This window comes from Siphateles boraxobius, unplaced genomic scaffold (assembly GCF_051911475.1).
Source record: "Siphateles boraxobius isolate OS27281-9 unplaced genomic scaffold, OSU_SipBor_1 46, whole genome shotgun sequence".
In the NCBI taxonomy this organism is placed as follows: Eukaryota; Metazoa; Chordata; class Actinopteri; order Cypriniformes; family Leuciscidae; genus Siphateles; species Siphateles boraxobius.
Window position 1 is genome coordinate 18,465,074 of NW_027509097.1, and position 19,927 is coordinate 18,485,000.

The window sequence follows — 19,927 nt, forward strand, 5'->3', positions numbered from 1 at the left end:
ACCCATTGTCCGCTTTGGTTCTCCCTCACATATCCCGCTCCTCTCGGACTGGACGCTATGGTACAGGAGTGGCCGAGGCTGCACCTGTACGCATTCCCCCCGATATCATTGCTTCCGGGAGTTCTGGAGAGGGTTCGCCGGGAGGGGGCTCATCTATTATTAGTAGCCCCGCACTGGCCGACCCGAGTGTGGTTCTCGGACCTAGTGTCCCTTCTGCACGGCTCTCCCATGGAGATTCCTGTCAGGGGGGACTTGTTATCTCAAGCAGGGGGCACGATATTTCACCCTCGCCCGGAGTTGTGGAAACTGTGGGCTTGGCCTCTGAGGGGGCCCAGCTCTTAGAATCCGGTCTCTCGACTGAGGTCGTTGAGACCATCCTTCAATCCAGAGCTCCTTCCACGAGAATATTCAATATTCATTGAAATGGAAATTGTTCTCTACATGGTGTGGAGAACGTTTTTTAAATCCTGCTAACTGCCCGGTAGGTACAGTTCTCGATTTCCTTCAAGACCGTTTCTCTGCTGGATTATCTCCCTCCACCTTAAAGGTGTACGTAGCGGCTATATCTGCTTATCGCTCCCCTTTGGGGGCTTCTTCTCTTGGGAGAGATCCTCTTATTACTCGTTTTCTCCGTGGTACACTGAGGCTTAGGCCTGCATTGCACTCTAGAGCACCGGCTTGGGATTTGGCCACTGTACTTGAGGGTCTGGCCCTGGCTCCCTTCGAGCCTATTGAAGAGGTTTCAGAGAAGTTCCTTACACTAAAAACTCTATTTCTTCTCGCTATTTCTTCTATCAAGAGAATTGGAGATCTGCAAGCCCTGTCGGTGGCTCCTTCATGTTTGGAATTTGCACCTGGTATGGTGAAAGCATTTTTACACCCTAGGCCGGGTTACATTCCTAAGGTCCCCACTAATGTGGCGGGCCCTATTGTGCTGCAGGATTTTTGCCCTCCACCTTTCGTTACCCCAGATCAGGAAGGTCTCAATCTGTTATGTCCCGTTAGGGCTTTGGATGCCTACGTTCACAGAGCTGCCCTGTGGCGTAGATCAGAGCAGTTATTTGTCTGCTTCGGTTCAACCAAGAAAGGTTGCCCTGCATCTAGACAGGTAATGCGCAAGTGGGTAGTTGAGGCTATCTTACTTGCTTATGAAGCGGCCGGACAGCTCTCACCTATGGCTGTCCGCGCCCATTCTACTAGGAGTATGGCTGCCTCTAAGGCTTTAATTTCAGGGGTTTCCCTGCAGGACGTTTGTAATGCGGCAGGCTGGTCCTCACCGCATACATTTGTCAGATTCTACGACCTAGACCTCTCCACTCCCGGGGCTAGGCTGCTTGTTTCTTAGTGTGCGCAAGGACTCCACACAGAACGGGCATTTCTCATTATGGCGTAGTGGACATGGGGTTCCCACCGCGTCTCAACGCAGCTCGAGTTCCCTTGAAAGGGAACGTCTCAGGTTACGTATGTAACCCTGGTTCCCTGAGAGGGAACGAGACGCTGCGTTCTCCTGCCATACTTCCTGCATGCCCTGATCGACTTGCTTCAGGCCTTTTCAGAAGCTGTCGCGGTCTGATTTCTGGTGTGCTTTATAGCTTCCTGGTCTATGACGTCACCGCCGGTGACGTCTCGTTCTTCCATTGGACTGATTATACACGTGCTTCACGACGCAATCACGCAGAGCGTTCCCACCGCGTCTCAACGCAGCGTCTCGTTCCCTCTCAGGGAACCAGGGTTACATACGTAACCTGAGACGTTCTCTAGCCACTCATCCCTCTCTTTTTCTTACCTGTCCTTGCTGTCCAATTTTTTTTTTACTCCTTTTGAATAATACATGGCCTCACCTCTTTATTTCTCTCCTGCAGGGTTTTTCTAACTGCCATTGTCCTTCTTTGTGTGAGCTGGGGTCATTCTGTAGAGGCAGAAGACACCATCATATCCTACCTCGATGAGTTAATGATGACTGGAAGCCAAATATTGTTCCTGTGCATCAGTGTTCGTCAAATTTTAGAAGCTTTATTCACAAATACTACAGCTTTCTCTGCGAATCTAAACGATTATTTGAAATTATTCTGCATTAACAAATCTTATTCAATGCTATACACTGCAGTTTACAGGTATAAATAATTGTCTCCTTATTTCTTAAAGTTTCATTCACCTATTCACCATGCTACTTTTTAAATCTAAGAAAATATATAATTGAACAGTTGTGGTATTAACGGTTTTTCCATTTTTAAACAGTTTGTTTTGCCAATCAAGCTACTGCGGATAGTTTACCCAAAAATGGAATAATTTACTCAAATGTAATTGATGTTCAACAAATAAAAAATAGATATAATACAGATGAGCAAACGATAAAGCTTGGGTTGCTGAATATTCGATCCCTTACTTCAAAAGCGCTCATAGTTAATGATATGATTTTAGATTATAACCTAGATGTGCTGTGTATGACAGAAACCTGGCTAAAACAAAACAATTACATTACTTTAAATGAATGCACCCTGCAAGATTACTGTTATAAACATGAACCTCGCCTGAAAGGCAAAGGGGGAGGTGTTGCTGTAATTTATAGTAATGTTTTCAAAACCACTAAGAAATCTAGTTTTAAATATACTTCTTTTGAAGTGTTGGTGCTTAATGTTAAAATATAGTATGTAAATGATAAATCACGTTTGAGAATACTGCTGGCTACTGTATACAGGCCACCAGGGCACCATAAAGGTTTTATCAAAGAATTTGCTGACTTTCTATCAGAATTAGTATTGACTGCAGATAAAGTCCTAATTGTTGGTGATTTTAATATACATGTAGATAATGGAAAAGATGCATTGGGATTGGCATTTAAAGACATTCTTAACTCTATTGGAGTTAGACAACACGTGTCAGGACCTACTCATTGTCGTAATCATACTCTAGATCTAATATTATCAGATGTAAATTAAATTTAGCCAAGGCTACTGTCATGATTCTGGCGCTCTTTCTCCTTTTACTCTGTCTCCCCCTTTTGGACACACACATACACACACTCGCTGATTGCCACACCTCTCTTTACGCACACACATCTCTCTCATCACCCCCAGCTGTTTCCACTCTCTACTCGTTATCTTGTCACCCTTTCCACACCTGTTCTCTCTTTCTCTAATTATATCTGCTTCTTGTAGCCCTGTTTTTCCCTGTCTCGTTACCAGATTATTTCAAGTGTAATGCGTATTAGACTTCAGAGTACTAACCTCTCGTTCCTGTCTTGTCTTATCCTGTCCTGTGCTCCTTTGGAGATAGTTCAACCTCTCTGCATTTGCGACTAAGCTGTGCTTGTTACAGAGTACCTGTCCAGTACCTGCCCGTCAACATCTGCTGAGATCTGACCTCCTTTGAGTTCCTGGGCAGGCTGGCACCGTATCGGTGTTTTCTGTCACCAATATCGCTCAGCTGTCTGAACGGAGGATCTTTATTACTTTCTGTCAAGCCTTTTCCTCTGGAGAACTTTTGTTTACAATTATACTGAAAATTTCTGTTCTAATCCTCTGGACAGTATTTTTCTGTTAATTAAAGATTGTATTGCTGCATCTCGCTCTTGGGTCATCCATCTCTCCACATCACAGCTGCAAAGCCGACTCCGTGTTACAAGTATGTTAGACCTATCACTTCTGCCACTAAAGATTGCTTTATCAATAATCTTCCAAATCAGTTTCATCATCTCAGCATCGCAGATAGCTTAGCAGAACTTGATATTGCAACAGAAACTTTTAACTCTCTCTTTTACAGCACTTTAGACACAGTTGCTCCCAGTGGTGGAAAGAGTACTGAAAAAACATACTCAAGTAAAAGTACCATTACATTCCAAAAAATGTAATGTGAGTAGAGTAAAAAGTACTTGTCCAAAGATCTACTTGAGTAAGAGTAAAAAAGTAGCTTATTTAAAAGTACTCATGAGTAGTGAATAGTGAGTACTGAGCTGCAGATTCTACCCCTTATAATAAACACTGTGCACTACAATTTATAAATTAAAAAAAATTGCACATACTGTAATTCACATTATATTTTGTTCTTTGTCAGAAAGATTGAAGAATATCTATCATCCATCTTTTTAAAATGTATCAAATCAGCACACTCATCACCATTTAAATCATATTATTTGGGGGGAAAAAGCATTTAAAATTAGACGAAAAGCCACTGGGCCTGAGCATTCTATTGTTGCACATAAAATATCAATATTCATAACTGTGCAAAGAATTCAAAAACCTTTAGAAACTCACATGATAGTTCAGCATCACACATCATGAGGTGGGTTAAATAGAGAGATTAAAAAATACCCAATTTCTCTCCAAAACGGTACCAATGTTAGTGTTTTGATAAATGAGAATCACTAATATTATCAGATTACCTCACTTAATGCACTGAAAAAGGCTAAGATAGTGAGCTATCACTGATTACACACTTTAATTCCATGCTATTAAATATGTTACAATTTAAACGTAAATGCACATTGTTCTAGAAGGGTGGCATCATCCCTTACATTTTACACGGCTACATTTACTCACATTGTAATGCTGATAATATAATTTGTAAGGAAAATTGTGCATTAAATAGGGAAGTTATGTTCAGGAAACTTTTACAAAAGAAAGAAACAAACACACACACACACACACACACACACAGACAAATGCATTTCTCTTTGTAGTCTCGGCGAAGCTGTTTTATCAGCAGCATCCACACACAAAAAAACAAAAGTTCAACATGAAAAATGTTTTTGCGCAAGTGCACTTGCCAAATGAAGACGGATTGTATAATGGATCAATCAAAAAACGTTGTTTATCAACGAGCTGTAGTCACGCACTGACAGAAATGCAGTTCAAGTTAACGCCATGGTTCATAGAGTGCACTGGTTCTTAATCTGCATGGCGAGCGCGAGACGCGGCAGTGCACAGATCGTGACGCGAGTCTCTCTATAATGTGATTGTGAAGTAAATGGGAGCGGGAATTCACCGCATTAACTTTACTTCGCTATATTACTATTAAATCCTAATCTAATTATGACAAAACTATATATTGTTGGAAAGGTCTAAGACTCCTAAATAGATATTTTAGCTCTGTTATTTTCTTACAAATTATGTATGAACAGTAATATATGAATTTATGACAAGACTGTGCCTCAAAAAATCGACGTCATTACAGGAGTTTCTGAGCTTTGTCACGAAAAGTCGACGCACACACTTTTAATAATTGAAACTTTGGTTTTTAATGCTAAAAATTCATAATAAAACATAATCTAGTATTTGTCAATAAAAAAAATTTAAAATTTTATTTTAAAAAGTAAAATAAGAAGTCCTCTAAAAAGTATAATATATATTATATATATATATATATTATTTTTTATTATTATTATATCACGTATTTTAGTAGTTATCATAAATTAGGTATCATTTGAAAGCTTACAAACTCAGAATTCATCCTGAGAAACCCGTTTTGAAATTGGACGTTGTGTTACCATAGAAACGGTATTTTTTTTTAGGCCCCCCTTTGGGCATCATCTTTCATAATTTATTATCAAAACCTTTTCTAATCTTGACAAAACACATATTGTCAGAAAGGTCTGAGTCTCAGAAGTGACAAATATTACTGACAGAAGTGATATTTGGATAGAAATTTATTAATTTGTTATGGCAGAATGCATACAATTAAATTCAATGGAATTCAATGGCACCCGGTGGCTATTTTTGGTATAACGCCTAAACAAAATCTCACGGGAACTTAAATTTTTGTGATATCAACTTTAAATTTGGAACACAACTTGGTTAGATATATAGCTTTCATTTTATAGTAATTTTATAGTAAAAAATATTTTGTAAAATATTTATTTTATATTAAAAAATATATATATTAATAAAGTATATTTTTATTTCCAAAGCATTCTTGAATTACAACCATTTAAGTTTGTATAGTGCATTTTAATGTCAATTATCAAAAGGGGGGGTGACAGTTAAGGGGTTAAAAGTCACGTGTCTAGTATCTGTAAAACCGAATTTTTCCATCTTAAAAATATATCTAAATTACGTCATATGCTCTCATTGACAAATGCGGAACAACTAGTTCATGCGTTCATGACATCAAGGCTAGATTATTGTAATGCTCTACTGGGTGGTTGCCCTGCGTGCTTAATAAACAAACTACAGCTAGTTCAAAACGCAGCAGCTCGAGTTCTTACCAGAACCAGGAAGTATGACCATATTGGCCCGGTTCTGTCAACACTGCATTGGCTGCCTATTAAACATCGTATACATTTTAAAATATTGCTGATTACTTACAAAGCACTAAATGGTTTAGCTCCGCAGTACTTGAGCGAGCTCTTAACGCATTATAGTCCTTCACGTCTATTGCGATCTCAAAGTTCCGGCCAGTTGATAATACCTAGAATATCAAAATCGACTGCTGGCGGTAGATCCTTTTCCTATTTAGCACCAAAACTTTGGAACAATCTTCCTAACATTGTCCGGGAAGCAGACACAGTCTGTCAGTTCAAAGCTACTAAAAACACACCTCTTTGACCTAGCATTCACATAACACATTATCGACTTCTATAATTCAATATTAGGCTGCATAGATTAGGTCAGCCGGAACTGGGAACACTTACCTTAAATCCTGATGTACTCGTTACATCATAAGAAGAATGGCATCTACACTAATTTTAGTGTCTTTTTTTATCCCAAGGTTTTCCTGCAGCCTGCTGGATCCAGGCCGTTTCCAGATCTGACGAAGGACCGTCGCCTGGACCTGATTACAATGCAGTGCTGAAGTGCCAAATAGCCTCTCCCTATGGAGGATCCCTATACTACTCTACAGATAAAGCGTTGTGGAATTTTTTTGGTTCGCGTTGCTACCCGAAGTGATAAAATAAAATAAAATTCTGCATCAAAATTTATAGACAAGACAAGTAGTTTGTTTAGGCATGGTTTGTAAGGAATTACAAACCTGCGCACATAATTCAAACGCACATAACTATAGAATCAATTCTTAATGCGCATGTGAACACCATCAGCGTCTATCACAGGCCCACGTTTAAAGTCTGTTTAGAGAGAACGGTGTCGTCTTAGCGGCCCCTAATTTAATAACAAATGATCATTTAGATGGAAGTGAATCAATCAAAACTAACTTTAGCTGGAAAAAACATTATTCAAGAACCACTATAAAACTAAACCAATCTCTGTTACCTTAAATTATATGTTTATCTCTGTAAAGCTGCTTTGAAACAATCTACATTGACTTGACTTGACTTGACTTGACCCTCATGCTGTTTCAAACCTGTATGAGTTTTTTTCTTCTGTAGATCACAAAAGAAGATATTTTGAAGAATGTTATAACCAGATAGTTAATCCATTGACTTCCATAGAATTTTTTTTCCTACTATGGAGGTCAATGGCTACTGTCTTACCAACATTCTTCAAAATATCTTCTTCATTTTTGGGTGAACAATCCCTTTGAGGGGAATTAATCTAAAGGGGACATCTATAAAAGTTATTCACATGAGGCAATCCGAGGAAACTGTAACAATTTATATTAAGAATGGTCACTTATATAATACACTGCTCCCCGAAAATATATATTTTATTCAAAAATTAAAACATCTTATTATAACCACATTCTACTCAACTTTTTCAGAGGATTTAAACCTTGAAACTGAAGTGCAGTGAAAAGCACTTTGCAACCGTGGTACCACTTTGATTTTACTTAAGGTAGCAATTAAACGTTCAATTTTAGTGGTATGTATTTTATAATAGTGTAAATACCACTATGATCAGACAATTGGTAATCATAATTCTATGTAAGGCCATGAGATGGTAGTATAGAAAAGTATTTCTAAAGCAAAGTCTTAGAAATTATAATTTGCAATTTTACTTTTTCTTTACATTAGCCCCAAATTCTTTAAAAGGCAACTGTTTTTTTTAAACAGATGATATTGTCCTATTTGTCTTGTCTCATGAGAACCAATTGCAGTCATAGTCACAACACTGCACATTTGCAATCAGACACTTCAGCACAAGTCATTTTTTTAAAGAGTTACGCCTATAAGCACCTCACGTCATTACGCACTGTCAAGACGCCAATGAAATAAAAGCCGTGAAGAGCGCGCGGTTCATTCTGTGAGCGATACTTGACAATTTGTGTGGCTCTTTGCGTGTAGCTTTGATGTTCGTCTATTATTTCAGATAGAGCCAGGAAATCAGTGTAGTAGGTGAGTGGTTACATATAATGTATTTAACTTGGACTCTGATTTCTTATGGATAATGAGAGCAACATCTTTTCAGAACCAAGGACAGCTCTAAACAGTCAACATGATATCGGCGGTGACGAAGGATCGGCAGTCATGACCAGTTTGACATCTGACAACCCATTCTCACCCCCAGGGCGTCAAAAACTGAAGCATGGTCAAGTGCCTTCCGCGTCACAATGAAGACGTCGAAGGTACCCCTAGGCGTCACGTAGTTGACGATCAAGGAACTCCATTGATTTCAACGGCTTGCCTTATGCGTCAGATTAACACGCAAAAGGCACATTTAGCCTGGTATAGTAGACCCTACGTCATCGCAATTTTCTAAAGCTCGGGTAAGAAATAAATAGGCCTATTAAATTGATATTTTTCTATAGCCAATTTTCTATAGCTACATACATTTATGTTTTGTTGTCTATAAATCCTCTTTTTTTTATATTATCTGTAAAGACTTTTATCTGGAAGCTCCAGCAGCTCCAAAGCGTTAAAATCATGTTAAAATCCATAACACATGTGTATACATATATTTGCGTTTTATATTGCATAATTAAATGATTGTGTAGGCCTACTGTGTATATTTCTGACCTGTTTCTTATTGTAAAAATAAATAAAAATGAAATATTAAAACACACTCACATTTATATTTATAATGCTTAATGTTTTTTTTTTTACTGCTATTTGGTCTTTAGGCTATTTTTACATTTGATGCCTGGGACATTAATAAATTAATTATCAGCTCGCTATTAATCGTATCTGTAGAATATTATCACGTGTATTATCGATATTACGTCCTTTTACTGGTGTTCTTATGTTGGCCAATCAAAACATAACTCTTACACAAAATCAATAGGGTATTTTTAAGGAGTAAAATTATAATTGTTGGTTTATAATTAAGACATTTAAAATATTGTATTTTAAAAAATAAAAATAAATAAAACGAAGCAATGCCACCAATAAAGTTTTTTTTCTTTTTTTTTTCTGGCATCTTCTCGCGGCAAATCCTGTCGCCACTCGCGCTTTCCAATGCTACACCTCGTCTTTGCGTCTTTGCACGGTAGGTTCTGGTACAGAAATTACATAATTTAGATAAAAAATGTCAGATTCTGGAATCATTGTACTTTTTGGTGCATTATGTTCACACGTCTATCAAGGTTGTTATATGTCAGAGAGTATATATATATATATATATATATATATATATATATATATATATAAATATCCAAGAGCCAGAAGGGCAACTGTAGAACGGAAGTACAGTATAAGGTACTCACTGTATATATGTATATATACAGTATATATACAGAATCCATACTCCATATATGCTCTGTATATATATATATATATATATATATATATATATATATATATATATATATTTATGTATGTGTGTGTGTGAATCCATACTCCATATATGCTTAATTGTTTGCTCTGTAATATTGAACATTATGTAAAATTGTGCTTCTGTTTTGTAAATAGGACTAAGAAGAGACCACAATGACCTTTCTGGTAATGTTTAGCTACATGAAAATAATGTTGTGTGTACAGTATGTGTATCTCATTGTGTGTTTATTTCTTTCTCACAAATTTTTAGCTAGTCCACTTGTTATGGAAGATGACTTGAATGGTGGCCCTGCGAATGCCTCTGAGACAACTGGTATACACTGAAGCAACATATTGATTTGTGTTTGATATTTAAATAGACTTTTTTATATAGATGTGAATAAATCCATCATTAGACTTTTAAGTGCATACACAGTTATATACTTTTAGATGTAAATCTTTTAAATATGTTTATTAATTTGACTTAGATACCATTCTTGAAGAGCTAAAGAGGCTGTTGGACACTGAGGAAGGTGATGCTAATGTTATGCCAATTCAAGATCATCAACCTCGGTCTGCATCCAATGACTGGGCCATTAGAACTGAAATGAGGGAGGAGAGATGGAAAGAAGTTAGATCTTCACTTGTGGAGAACATTTTGAAAGGAGAGGATGCAAGTTCCTCATCCTGCCAACAGTGCAGATCAAATGCATCTATTGTGCGCTGTAGGGACTGTCTCCCTTACCCTTACCTCTGTGCAGGCTGTGATGAGAGAACACATGGTAGCTTCTTTGTTCTCCATAATCGGGATTCTCTTGTCTCAGGTTTTGTACAACCTTTACCTCCATCCACAGGATTCTGCCAGGAAGCTGGTCACATTTCTGTTAAACATCTTGGTAAGATAATGTTATGCTTAGTTGTATTATTGTTGTTTTATTGTGCTCTTAATATATCATGTTTTTAAATATATCTTCTTTGTTGCACAGTTCGACTGCTGCCTGTAGAAATACCTGCCCATATTTGTGATTGCAGTAATGGGACAGTCCTTGTTTCTTCAGGCAGGCCCATGGCCCTCATCACTATGAATGGAAAGGAAGATGTTTGCATCATATTTTTTCTAATATTTATTAACATTTCCTTATTGTCTTATAATTTCATGTAGCTTGTTTTACTCCTTTAGGCCGTTACAACCTAAGCATGCCTCATTTGACCTTTGCTTCGTGTGGACATTCACGAGAGACGTCTTTGTCAGAACTTCAGAGGAGTGGTTACTGGCCTGGCAACATTCCTGCAAGTTTGCTGTTCAAGAGATGAAAGCATTTCAAGAGATGAAAATGGCATCACCAGGGATGTCTTTTCAAGCATTTGTTAAAATGCTTGATGAGAAAACAATTCTCTTTGGTAGAGTAAGTATTTTATTTGTTTTTTAAATTAGTTTTATTAACCACTGGCAAGTTAAATTACTATTTTCTTTTAAAGTTGTAGAAACCTTTTTATTTTCATTCAGTGAAAATTTTATACAATATGATTCTCAATTCAGCTATATAACTAAGAAAATGGTTTCTTTCTCAATATGAAAATGATTGCTTCTCTGTAGACTATGCTGACTTTATATGGCAATTATCTTTACACTAGCCTTAACTGATGTTAAACAGACTACCCTTTATGACTATCCTTTTAACCCTTTGGAGATTCGTTTAAAAGAATATGAGTACTTTCAATACTACATATAATCAAACATGGTCTACCCAGTAAAACACCAGTATTACATGTGATTCATTTTGCAGTGTGGCAAAATATCAGCCAATGTCTTTAGCTGCAGTTTTAATGAATGGGTTGCAGTAAGATATGCAGTGGAAAAGATGTGCCAGGAGGAGTTTTTCACTTGTCCAGCATGCACTCCAGACATGCAAGCTGTATGTGTTGATGGAAATCGGAAACACTATCGGTTTAAAAACACAGCAAGGTACTTTTTTTTATTTTTTTTTTTTATTTTAAATTAAAGTGATTTTCTTAATTTTGAATGATGTGTTTATACGTTCTGAATGTGTTTCTTGATAGCACAGAGAAAAGGGGATTACTTGACCATGTTTTTATACAGAGTGATGTGGAGGTCTCTGACTTTGTGGACTTTGTCCGCAAAAACAATTATCATGTAAGTATTATGATTTATGTTGGCAGATATTACTGGATAATTTAATTTACAGCTTTTCTCAAACAATTTTACACATTCCTTAAACTAAATGTATTGCTTAGAAAATAATTAAAAAACATGATGCCCTCTGACAACATGCTATGTGCATTTTACATTATGACTACTTCAGATATTTGTGTTTATTGTTTTAAAATTAGCTTGGATTGAAGCAGTTGGAGATTGTGTAGTTTTTTAAAGAACATAATATAACGGTTAAACTCAGTCAATATGTACAAAACATGGTGAGATGGATTTGTTTGTTTGAAGCATTAATCATTCTTGAGAAATCTGTAAACTCATTTTACAAAAGCTAAAGTGAATGTTCTGTAAATATTGAATCTTTTTTGTTGATCAGGTGTAATGTCCTTTGACTGTCACAATTAGAGTGGTCTATTTAGCATCTCTTTTGAGCTTTTTTTTAAATGTTTATAATTTATATGATCTAGGTGTCAGGAAGAGGATTGTGTGGTGCATCACAATGGACAGCAGCAAAAGAATTGGCCAAAACTTGCAGAAATGTCACAAGGGAGCATCAAATTCTTCTGTTCAGATGTAGCCTGCAAATACTTCCCATATCTCCAACGTGTGTCTAAACAGTGCCCCGAGCTGCAGTCTTTACTGGACATGCATCCTTTTCTGTCTGTGATGCATGCCAAAGCACACTCTTGGAAATGTGAGGTATATTGCCATTTGTTTTAAGTATGTATTAAGAAGAAGAAATGCAGGAATTTTGAGTGGATTGATTTTGTCAAATTAAAAAACTTGTTAGGTCAAGTACAGTGGGGCCTACCAGGAAGGAGCTGGGTCAACTATTGGTGAGGAAGTGGAGCAGGTGAACAGCTTCCTATCTAGAATTGCTATTACAAGCAAATACATGTCAAAATCAGGTTTGTTGAATTAGGTATGATTAATTCATGACTTTTGTTATATACATATACCTCTCATAAAATATTCTTATATTTATGTTATAGGCAGAACAGACATGATTACAATGCAAGCCATGTCCTGGAATAAGCGGAAGGTCCTCAATTTGGGACAAGCTCTAGTTAACAGATATATAAAGGTATAACTTTCTTCTCAGTCACATATTGCAGTTCGGATTTTTAGGTTTTACTAATTTATTCCTATCTAAATTAAAGGTGTAAAAAGTAAGCAATTTCTGAAGAAAAAAAACCGCTGTTGAAAGTGGATCAGACCGAGCACCACAACACTCGAATTCAATCAGTAGTAGGGGCCGTGTCCACTCATGATGGGGGTGAACAAAATGAGAGAAGAAGAGAATGAGAGAAAGAGGGAGGGAGACATTACAAAAGAAGGCAATATCACTGGGAAAAGAGCAATGAAGGAAGGAGCTTGTTTGAGTTGATTTTAAATATCCAGTGTTTCTCAGAAATTGCTTACTGCACCTGTAAATGCAGGACTTTTTAAAGTTGACTTTGTATTGTGTAGACTCAGAAGGCTCTTCAAGTGCAGAAACACACCTTGGAGGCATTGAAGACAGAGCTATCACTTCATGATGATAATGTTCATCAGTGGGTTTCAGATGTACAGCAATGGGCAGAAGGTATAGTTTTGATTTGCTTTGTTATTAGGGCCCAAGCCCTGAAAGGGCGAAGGCCCTATTGTTTTCCTAAGGATTATTAGGGCACAAGCCCTGAAAGGGCGAAGGCCCTATTGTTTTCCTAAGGATTATTTATTAGGGCCCAAGCCTTGAAAAGGCGAAGGCCCTATTGTTTTCCTAAGGATTATTATTATTATTATTATTATTATTATTATTATTATTATTATTATTATTATTATTATTATTATTAGGGCCCAAGCCTTGAAAAGGCGAAGGCCCTATTGTTTTCCTAAGGATTATTATTAGGGCCCAAGCCTTGAAAAGGCGAAGGCCCTATTGTTTTCCTAAGGATTATTATTAGGGCCCAAGCCTTGAAAAGGCGAAGGCCCTATTGTTTTCCTAAGGATTATTAGGGGCCAAGCCTTGAAAAGGCGAAGGCCCTATTGTTTTCCTAAGGATTATTATTATTATTAGGGCCCAAGCCTTGAAAAGGCGAAGGCCCTATTGTTTTCCTAAGGATTATTAAGTTGGCTTGTGAGAGCCAATTTACTGATATTGTACTTAAACTTATTATTAGTGGTGCTTGCCTATGGCAAAGCAACACTAGTGTTATTGTGCATACTTATTATTAGTGGTGCTTGCCTATGGCAAAGCAAAACTATTGTTATCTCACATACTTATTATTCTTATTAGTGGTGCTTGCCTATGGCAAAGCAACACTATTGTTATCTCACATACTTATTAGTGGTGCTTGCCTATGGCAAAGCAACACTATTGTTATCTCACATACTTATTAGTGGTGCTTGCCTATGGCAAAGCAACACTATTGTTATCTCACATACTTATTATTCTTATTCTTCTTATTCTTATTCTTCTGGCCACTTTTTGACGCGCTACTCCTCCCGCAGTTTTTGTCACAGACCCACGAATGAGGCGTCAAAACGTGCGGCCTGTTCGGGAATGGTGTGCTATGACTTTTATAAGGGATCGGGGGTACGATGTTCGCCCCAGGGGCGAAAAACCGGCCGAAAAATCCCATAGACTTAACATTGCGTCAAACTTTGACGAGTCGTAGCTCGGAACGAGGATGTCGCAGAAACGTGTAATTTACTACATTTGAAGAGGCTGACAGACTCTGTAAGAACATACCACACAATGGGGTAAAAGTTGCACCCCTGGGGGGCAGGAGCTGCCCAAAGTTTCCCCAAAGTTTCCCCATTGACTTACTATAGAAACCGCTTTTATATTGAACATAACTCTGGATCACAGTGTCGTAGAGACAAAGGGGCGGGCTCATTTTACTCAGACAACCAATCAGTCTCTCAGGATCATTGTGAAGCTATCAAGCCACGCCCTAGCAACCATTTAGAGCACCTTAGCAACAACTCCCATAGACTTCCATTGAAAGAGATCGAAGGGATATCTCTGGACTGAATTGTCATAGAAACATGAGGGTGGTCTCGTTTGACTCGGGGCAGCAAACAGCCAATCATGAATCACCTCAACACTTCCTAGCCACGCCCTAGCAACCATTGTCGAGCACCTTAGCAACCAAAATCCAAAGAGGGATATCTTCCATTCTGAATGTCACAGAGGCATGGGAGTTGGTTTATATCATTCATACTGACAAGCAGCCTTTGGAGTTTCATGATTGGCAGCTGCCAAGCCACTCCCTAGCAACCAAACAGAGTACCCTAGCAACCATTTTGCAAGACCTATATCTCTGCATCAAAACATCGTATAGAGATGGGGGTTGGTTTATACATTCACATTGACTTTGGAGCTTCATGATTGGCAGCTGCCAAGCCACTCCCTAGCAACCAAACATAGTACCCTAGCAACCGTTTTGCAAGACCTATATCTCTGCATCAAAACATCGTATAGAGATGGGGGTTGGCTCTTTTTACTCATGCTAGCAAACAGGACTTGCTACATGCTAAACATGCTAGCAGTGAATAGCTACATGCTAATATTGATTAGCTAAGTGCTAAATCATGCCAATAAAATGCTACAAACTCAACAGTAACCATCTTTGACAACTACCAACCACCTAGTAACACCATAGCAACCACCCAAATTACCATAGCAACACCCTAGCAACCACCCAGAACACCCTAGCAACTGCCTAGCAACGCCCTAGCAACCACCCAGAACACCCTAGCAACCGCCTAGCAACCACCCAGGATACCCTAGCAACCACCTAGCAACACCCTAGCAACCACCCAAAACACCCTAGCAACCGCCTAGCAACACCCTGGCAACCATCCAGAATACCCTAGCAACCGCCTAGCAACACCCAGGCAACCACCCAGAACACCCTAGCAACCGCCTAGCAACGCCCTAGCAACCACCCGGAATACCCTAGCAACCGCCTAGCAACGCCCTAGCAACCACCCAGAATACCCTAGCAACCGCCTAGCAACACCATAGCAACCACCCAGAACACCCTAGCAACCACCTAGCAACCACCCAGAACACCCTAGCAATGCCCTAGCAACCACCCAAAATACCCTAGCAACCAACCAGAACACCCTAGCAACCACCCAGAATACCCTAGCAACCACCCAAAACACCCTAGCAACCACTCAGAACACCTTAGCAATGCCCTAGCAACCACCTGAACAACATGAATAAGCCATATCTCAGCACCAGAACATAGTACAGACATGTTTGTTGCCTAGTATGCAATCATGTACCACACCCTAGCAACCGAGTGGCGAGTTTTGCCACTGCAAGCACCACTTCACATTTTCTTCTGGAAATGTACATTCTAGTTCTTCTTATTCTTATTCTTCTGGCCACTTTTTGACGCGCTACTCCTCCCGCAGTTTTTGTCACAGACCCACGAATGAGGCGTCAAAACGTGCGGCCTGTTCGGGAATGGTGTGCTATGACTTTTATAAGGGATCGGGGGTACGATGTTCGCCCCAGGGGCGAAAAACCGGCCGAAAAATCCCATAGACTTAACATTGCGTCAAACTTTGACGAGTCGTAGCTCGGAACGAGGATGTCGCAGAAACGTGTAATTTACCACATTTGAAGAGGCTGACAGACTCTGTAAGAACATACCACACAATGGGGTAAAAGTTGCACCCCTGGGGGGCAGGAGCTGCCCAAAGTTTCCCCATTGACTTACTATGGTATACACCATAGAAACCGCTTTTATATTGAACATAACTCTGGATCACAGTGTCGTAGAGACAAAGGGGCGGGCTCATTTTACTCAGACAACCAATCAGTCTCTCAGGATCATTGTGAAGCTATCAAGCCACGCCCTAGCAACCATTTAGAGCACCTTACCAACAACTCCCATAGACTTCCATTGAAAGAGATCGAAGGGATATCTCTGGACTGAATTGTCATAGAAACATGAGGGTGGTCTCGTTTGACTCGGGGCAGCAAACAGCCAATCATGAATCACCTCAACACTTCCTAGCCACGCCCTAGCAACCATTGTCGAGCACCTTAGCAACCAAATTCCAAAGAGGGATATCTTCCATTCTGAATGTCACAGAGGCATGGGAGTTGGTTTATATCATTCATACTGACAAGCAGCCTTTGGAGTTTCATGATTGGCAGCTGCCAAGCCACTCCCTAGCAACCAAACAGAGTACCCTAGCAACCATTTTGCAAGACCTATATCTCTGCATCAAAACATCGTATAGAGATGGGGGTTGGATTATACATTCACATTGACTTTGGAGCTTCATGATTGGCAGCTGCCAAGCCACTCCCTAGCAACCAAACATAGTACCCTAGCAACCGTTTTGCAAGACCTATATCTCTGCATCAAAACATCGTATAGAGATGGGGGTTGGCTCTTTTTACTCATGCTAGCAAACAGGACTTGCTACATGCTAAACATGCTAGCAGTGAATAGCTACATGCTAATATTGATTAGCTAAGTGCTAAATCATGCCAATAAAATGCTACAAACTCAACAGTAACCATCTTTGACAACTACCAACCACCTAGTAACACCATAGCAACCACCCAAATTACCCTAGCAACACCCTAGCAACCACCCAGAACACCCTAGCAACTGCCTAGCAACGCCCTAGCAACCACCCAGAACACCCTAGCAACCGCCTAGCAACCACCCAGGATACCCTAGCAACCGCCTAGCAACACCCTAGCAACCACTCAGAACACCCTAGCAACCACCTAGCAACACCCTAGCAACCACCCAAAACACCCTAGGAACCGCCTAGCAACACCCTGGCAACCATCCAGAATACCCTAGCAACCGCCTAGCAACACCCAGGCAACCACCCAGAACACCCTAGCAACCACCTAGCAACGCCCTAGCAACCACCCAGAATACCCTAGCAACCGCCTAGCAACGCCCTAGCAACCACCCAGAATACCCTAGCAACCGCCTAGCAACACCATAGCAACCACCCAGAACACCCTAGCAACCACCTAGCAACCACCCAGAACACCCTAGCAATGCCCTAGCAACCACCCAAAATACCCTAGCAACCAACTAGAACACCCTAGCAACCACCCAGAATACCCTAGCAACCACCCAAAACACCCTAGCAACCACTCAGAACACCTTAGCAATGCCCTAGCAACCACCTGAACAACATGAATAAGCCATATCTCAGCACCAGAACATAGTACAGACATGTTTGTTGCCTAGTATGCAATCATGTACCACACCCTAGCAACCGAGTGGCGAGTTTTGCCACTGCAAGCACCACTTCACATTTTCTTCTGGAAATGTACATTCTAGTATTGTGATTACTATTCACCTAGACAAAACTTCGGCACGCTACTCCTCCCGCAGCTTTTGTCGTAGACCCATGAATGAGGTGTCAAATCGACCGGTTCATTGAGGAGAGGTGTGCTATGTCTTTTCTAAGTGATCGGGTATACGATGATCATCCGGCGGGCGATAAATCGGCCGAAAAAAGTCCCATAGACTTAACATTGGCACAAAATTTGTGAGATCATATCTTTTGACCAGGAGGTCATAGAGACTTGGGATTGGGCTCTTTTGACGCGGCATATCAAGAGGCCAATAAGTAGTGACATAATAACTTCATAGCCGTGCCCTAGCAACCACTTGGGGCACCCTAGCAACCATAAAACAACATTTACAAGCCATATTTCAGCTCCAGACAATAGTAGAAACATAGTCAGACTGTCAACTAGTCTTTAAATATCATCTCTTAAACTGTATAAGCAGACCATAGCAACCATATAGAGTACCCTAGTAACCATACAAACACATGAATAAGCCATATCTCAGCTCCACAATATCGTACACACATGGTTGTTGGCTCGTATGCAATAATGTACCACACTCTAGCAACCGAGAGGCGAGTTTTGCCACTGCAAGCACCACTTCACATTTTCTTCTGGAAATGTACATTCTAGTATTGTGATTACTATTCACCTAGACAAAACTTTGGCACGCTACTCCTCCCACAGCTTTTGTCGTAGACCCATGAATGAGGTGTCAAATCGACCAGTTCATTGAGGAGAGGTGTGCTATGTCTTTTCTAAGCGATCGGGTGTACGATGATCATCCGGCGGGCGATAAATCGGCCGAAAAAAGTCCCTTAGACTTAACATTGGCACAAAATTTGTGAGACCATATCTTTTGACCAGGAGGTCATAGAGACTTGGGATTGGGCTCTTTTGAGTCGGCATATCAAGAGGCCAATAAGTAGTGACATAATAACTTCATAGCCGTTCCCTAGCAACCACTTGGGGCACCCTAGCAACCATAAAACAACATTTACAAGCCATATTTCAGCTCCAGAAAATAGTAGAAACATGGAGTTTGGCTTTTTTGATTCAGACTGTCAACTAGTCTTTAAATATCATCTCATAAACTGTATAAGCAGACCATAGCAACCATATAGAGTACCTTAGTAACCATACAAACACATGAATAAGCCATATCTCAGCTCCACAATATCGTACAGACATGGTTGTTGGCTCGTATGCAATAATGTACCACACCCTAGCAACCGAGTGGCGAGTTTTGCCACTGCAAGCACCACTTTACATTTTCTTCTGGAAATGTACGTTCTAGTTATTAAGTTGGCTTGTGAGAGCCAACTTACTGATATTGTACTTAAACTTATTAAGTTGGCCTGTGAGAGCCAACTTACTGAAATCCTATTTAAACTTATTATTAAGTTGGCTTGTGAAAGCCAACTTACTGAAATCCTATTTAAACTTATTATTAAGTTGGCTTGTGAAAGCCAACTTACTGAAATCCTATTTAAACTTATTATTAAGTTGGCTTGTGAAAGCCAACTTACTGAAATCCTATTTAAACTTATTATTATTCTTTTTCTTCTTCTTTTTCTTAACCAAAATTTTCTGACTGCTACTCCTCCTAGAGCTTTAACTCTACAAACTCCAAACTCGGGTCAGACCTTCAGACTGCTCTGACTTAGTGTGCTATATCTTTTCAGACTGATTTGACTTTCAGATTTCTTAAAAATTAATATTAAAAATCATAAAAATCCCATTGACTTTCATTGCAACAGTTCAAATTGAGCCAAGGCTACGGTGGCCCAGCAGTGTACAACACAAAAACTCAAATCTAAACTCCCTGAAGCCCAAG

General features: G+C 39.5%; 1 protein-coding gene across 1 annotated transcript in view; it reads left to right on the forward strand.

Annotated features, from left to right (window-relative positions):
• Positions 1-11,445: 11,445 nt before the first annotated feature.
• The window catches only part of LOC143710332 (uncharacterized), a 35,288-nt gene continuing 26,806 nt past the window's right edge, over positions 11,446-19,927 (forward strand). Inside the window, exons 1-5 of the mRNA XM_077201291.1 lie at positions 11,446-11,549; positions 12,224-12,455; positions 12,547-12,664; positions 12,749-12,840; positions 13,227-13,341. Of these exons, the coding sequence (XP_077057406.1) occupies positions 11,446-11,549; positions 12,224-12,455; positions 12,547-12,664; positions 12,749-12,840; positions 13,227-13,341 (661 nt within the window). The remainder of the gene's footprint in view (positions 11,550-12,223; positions 12,456-12,546; positions 12,665-12,748; positions 12,841-13,226; positions 13,342-19,927) is intronic.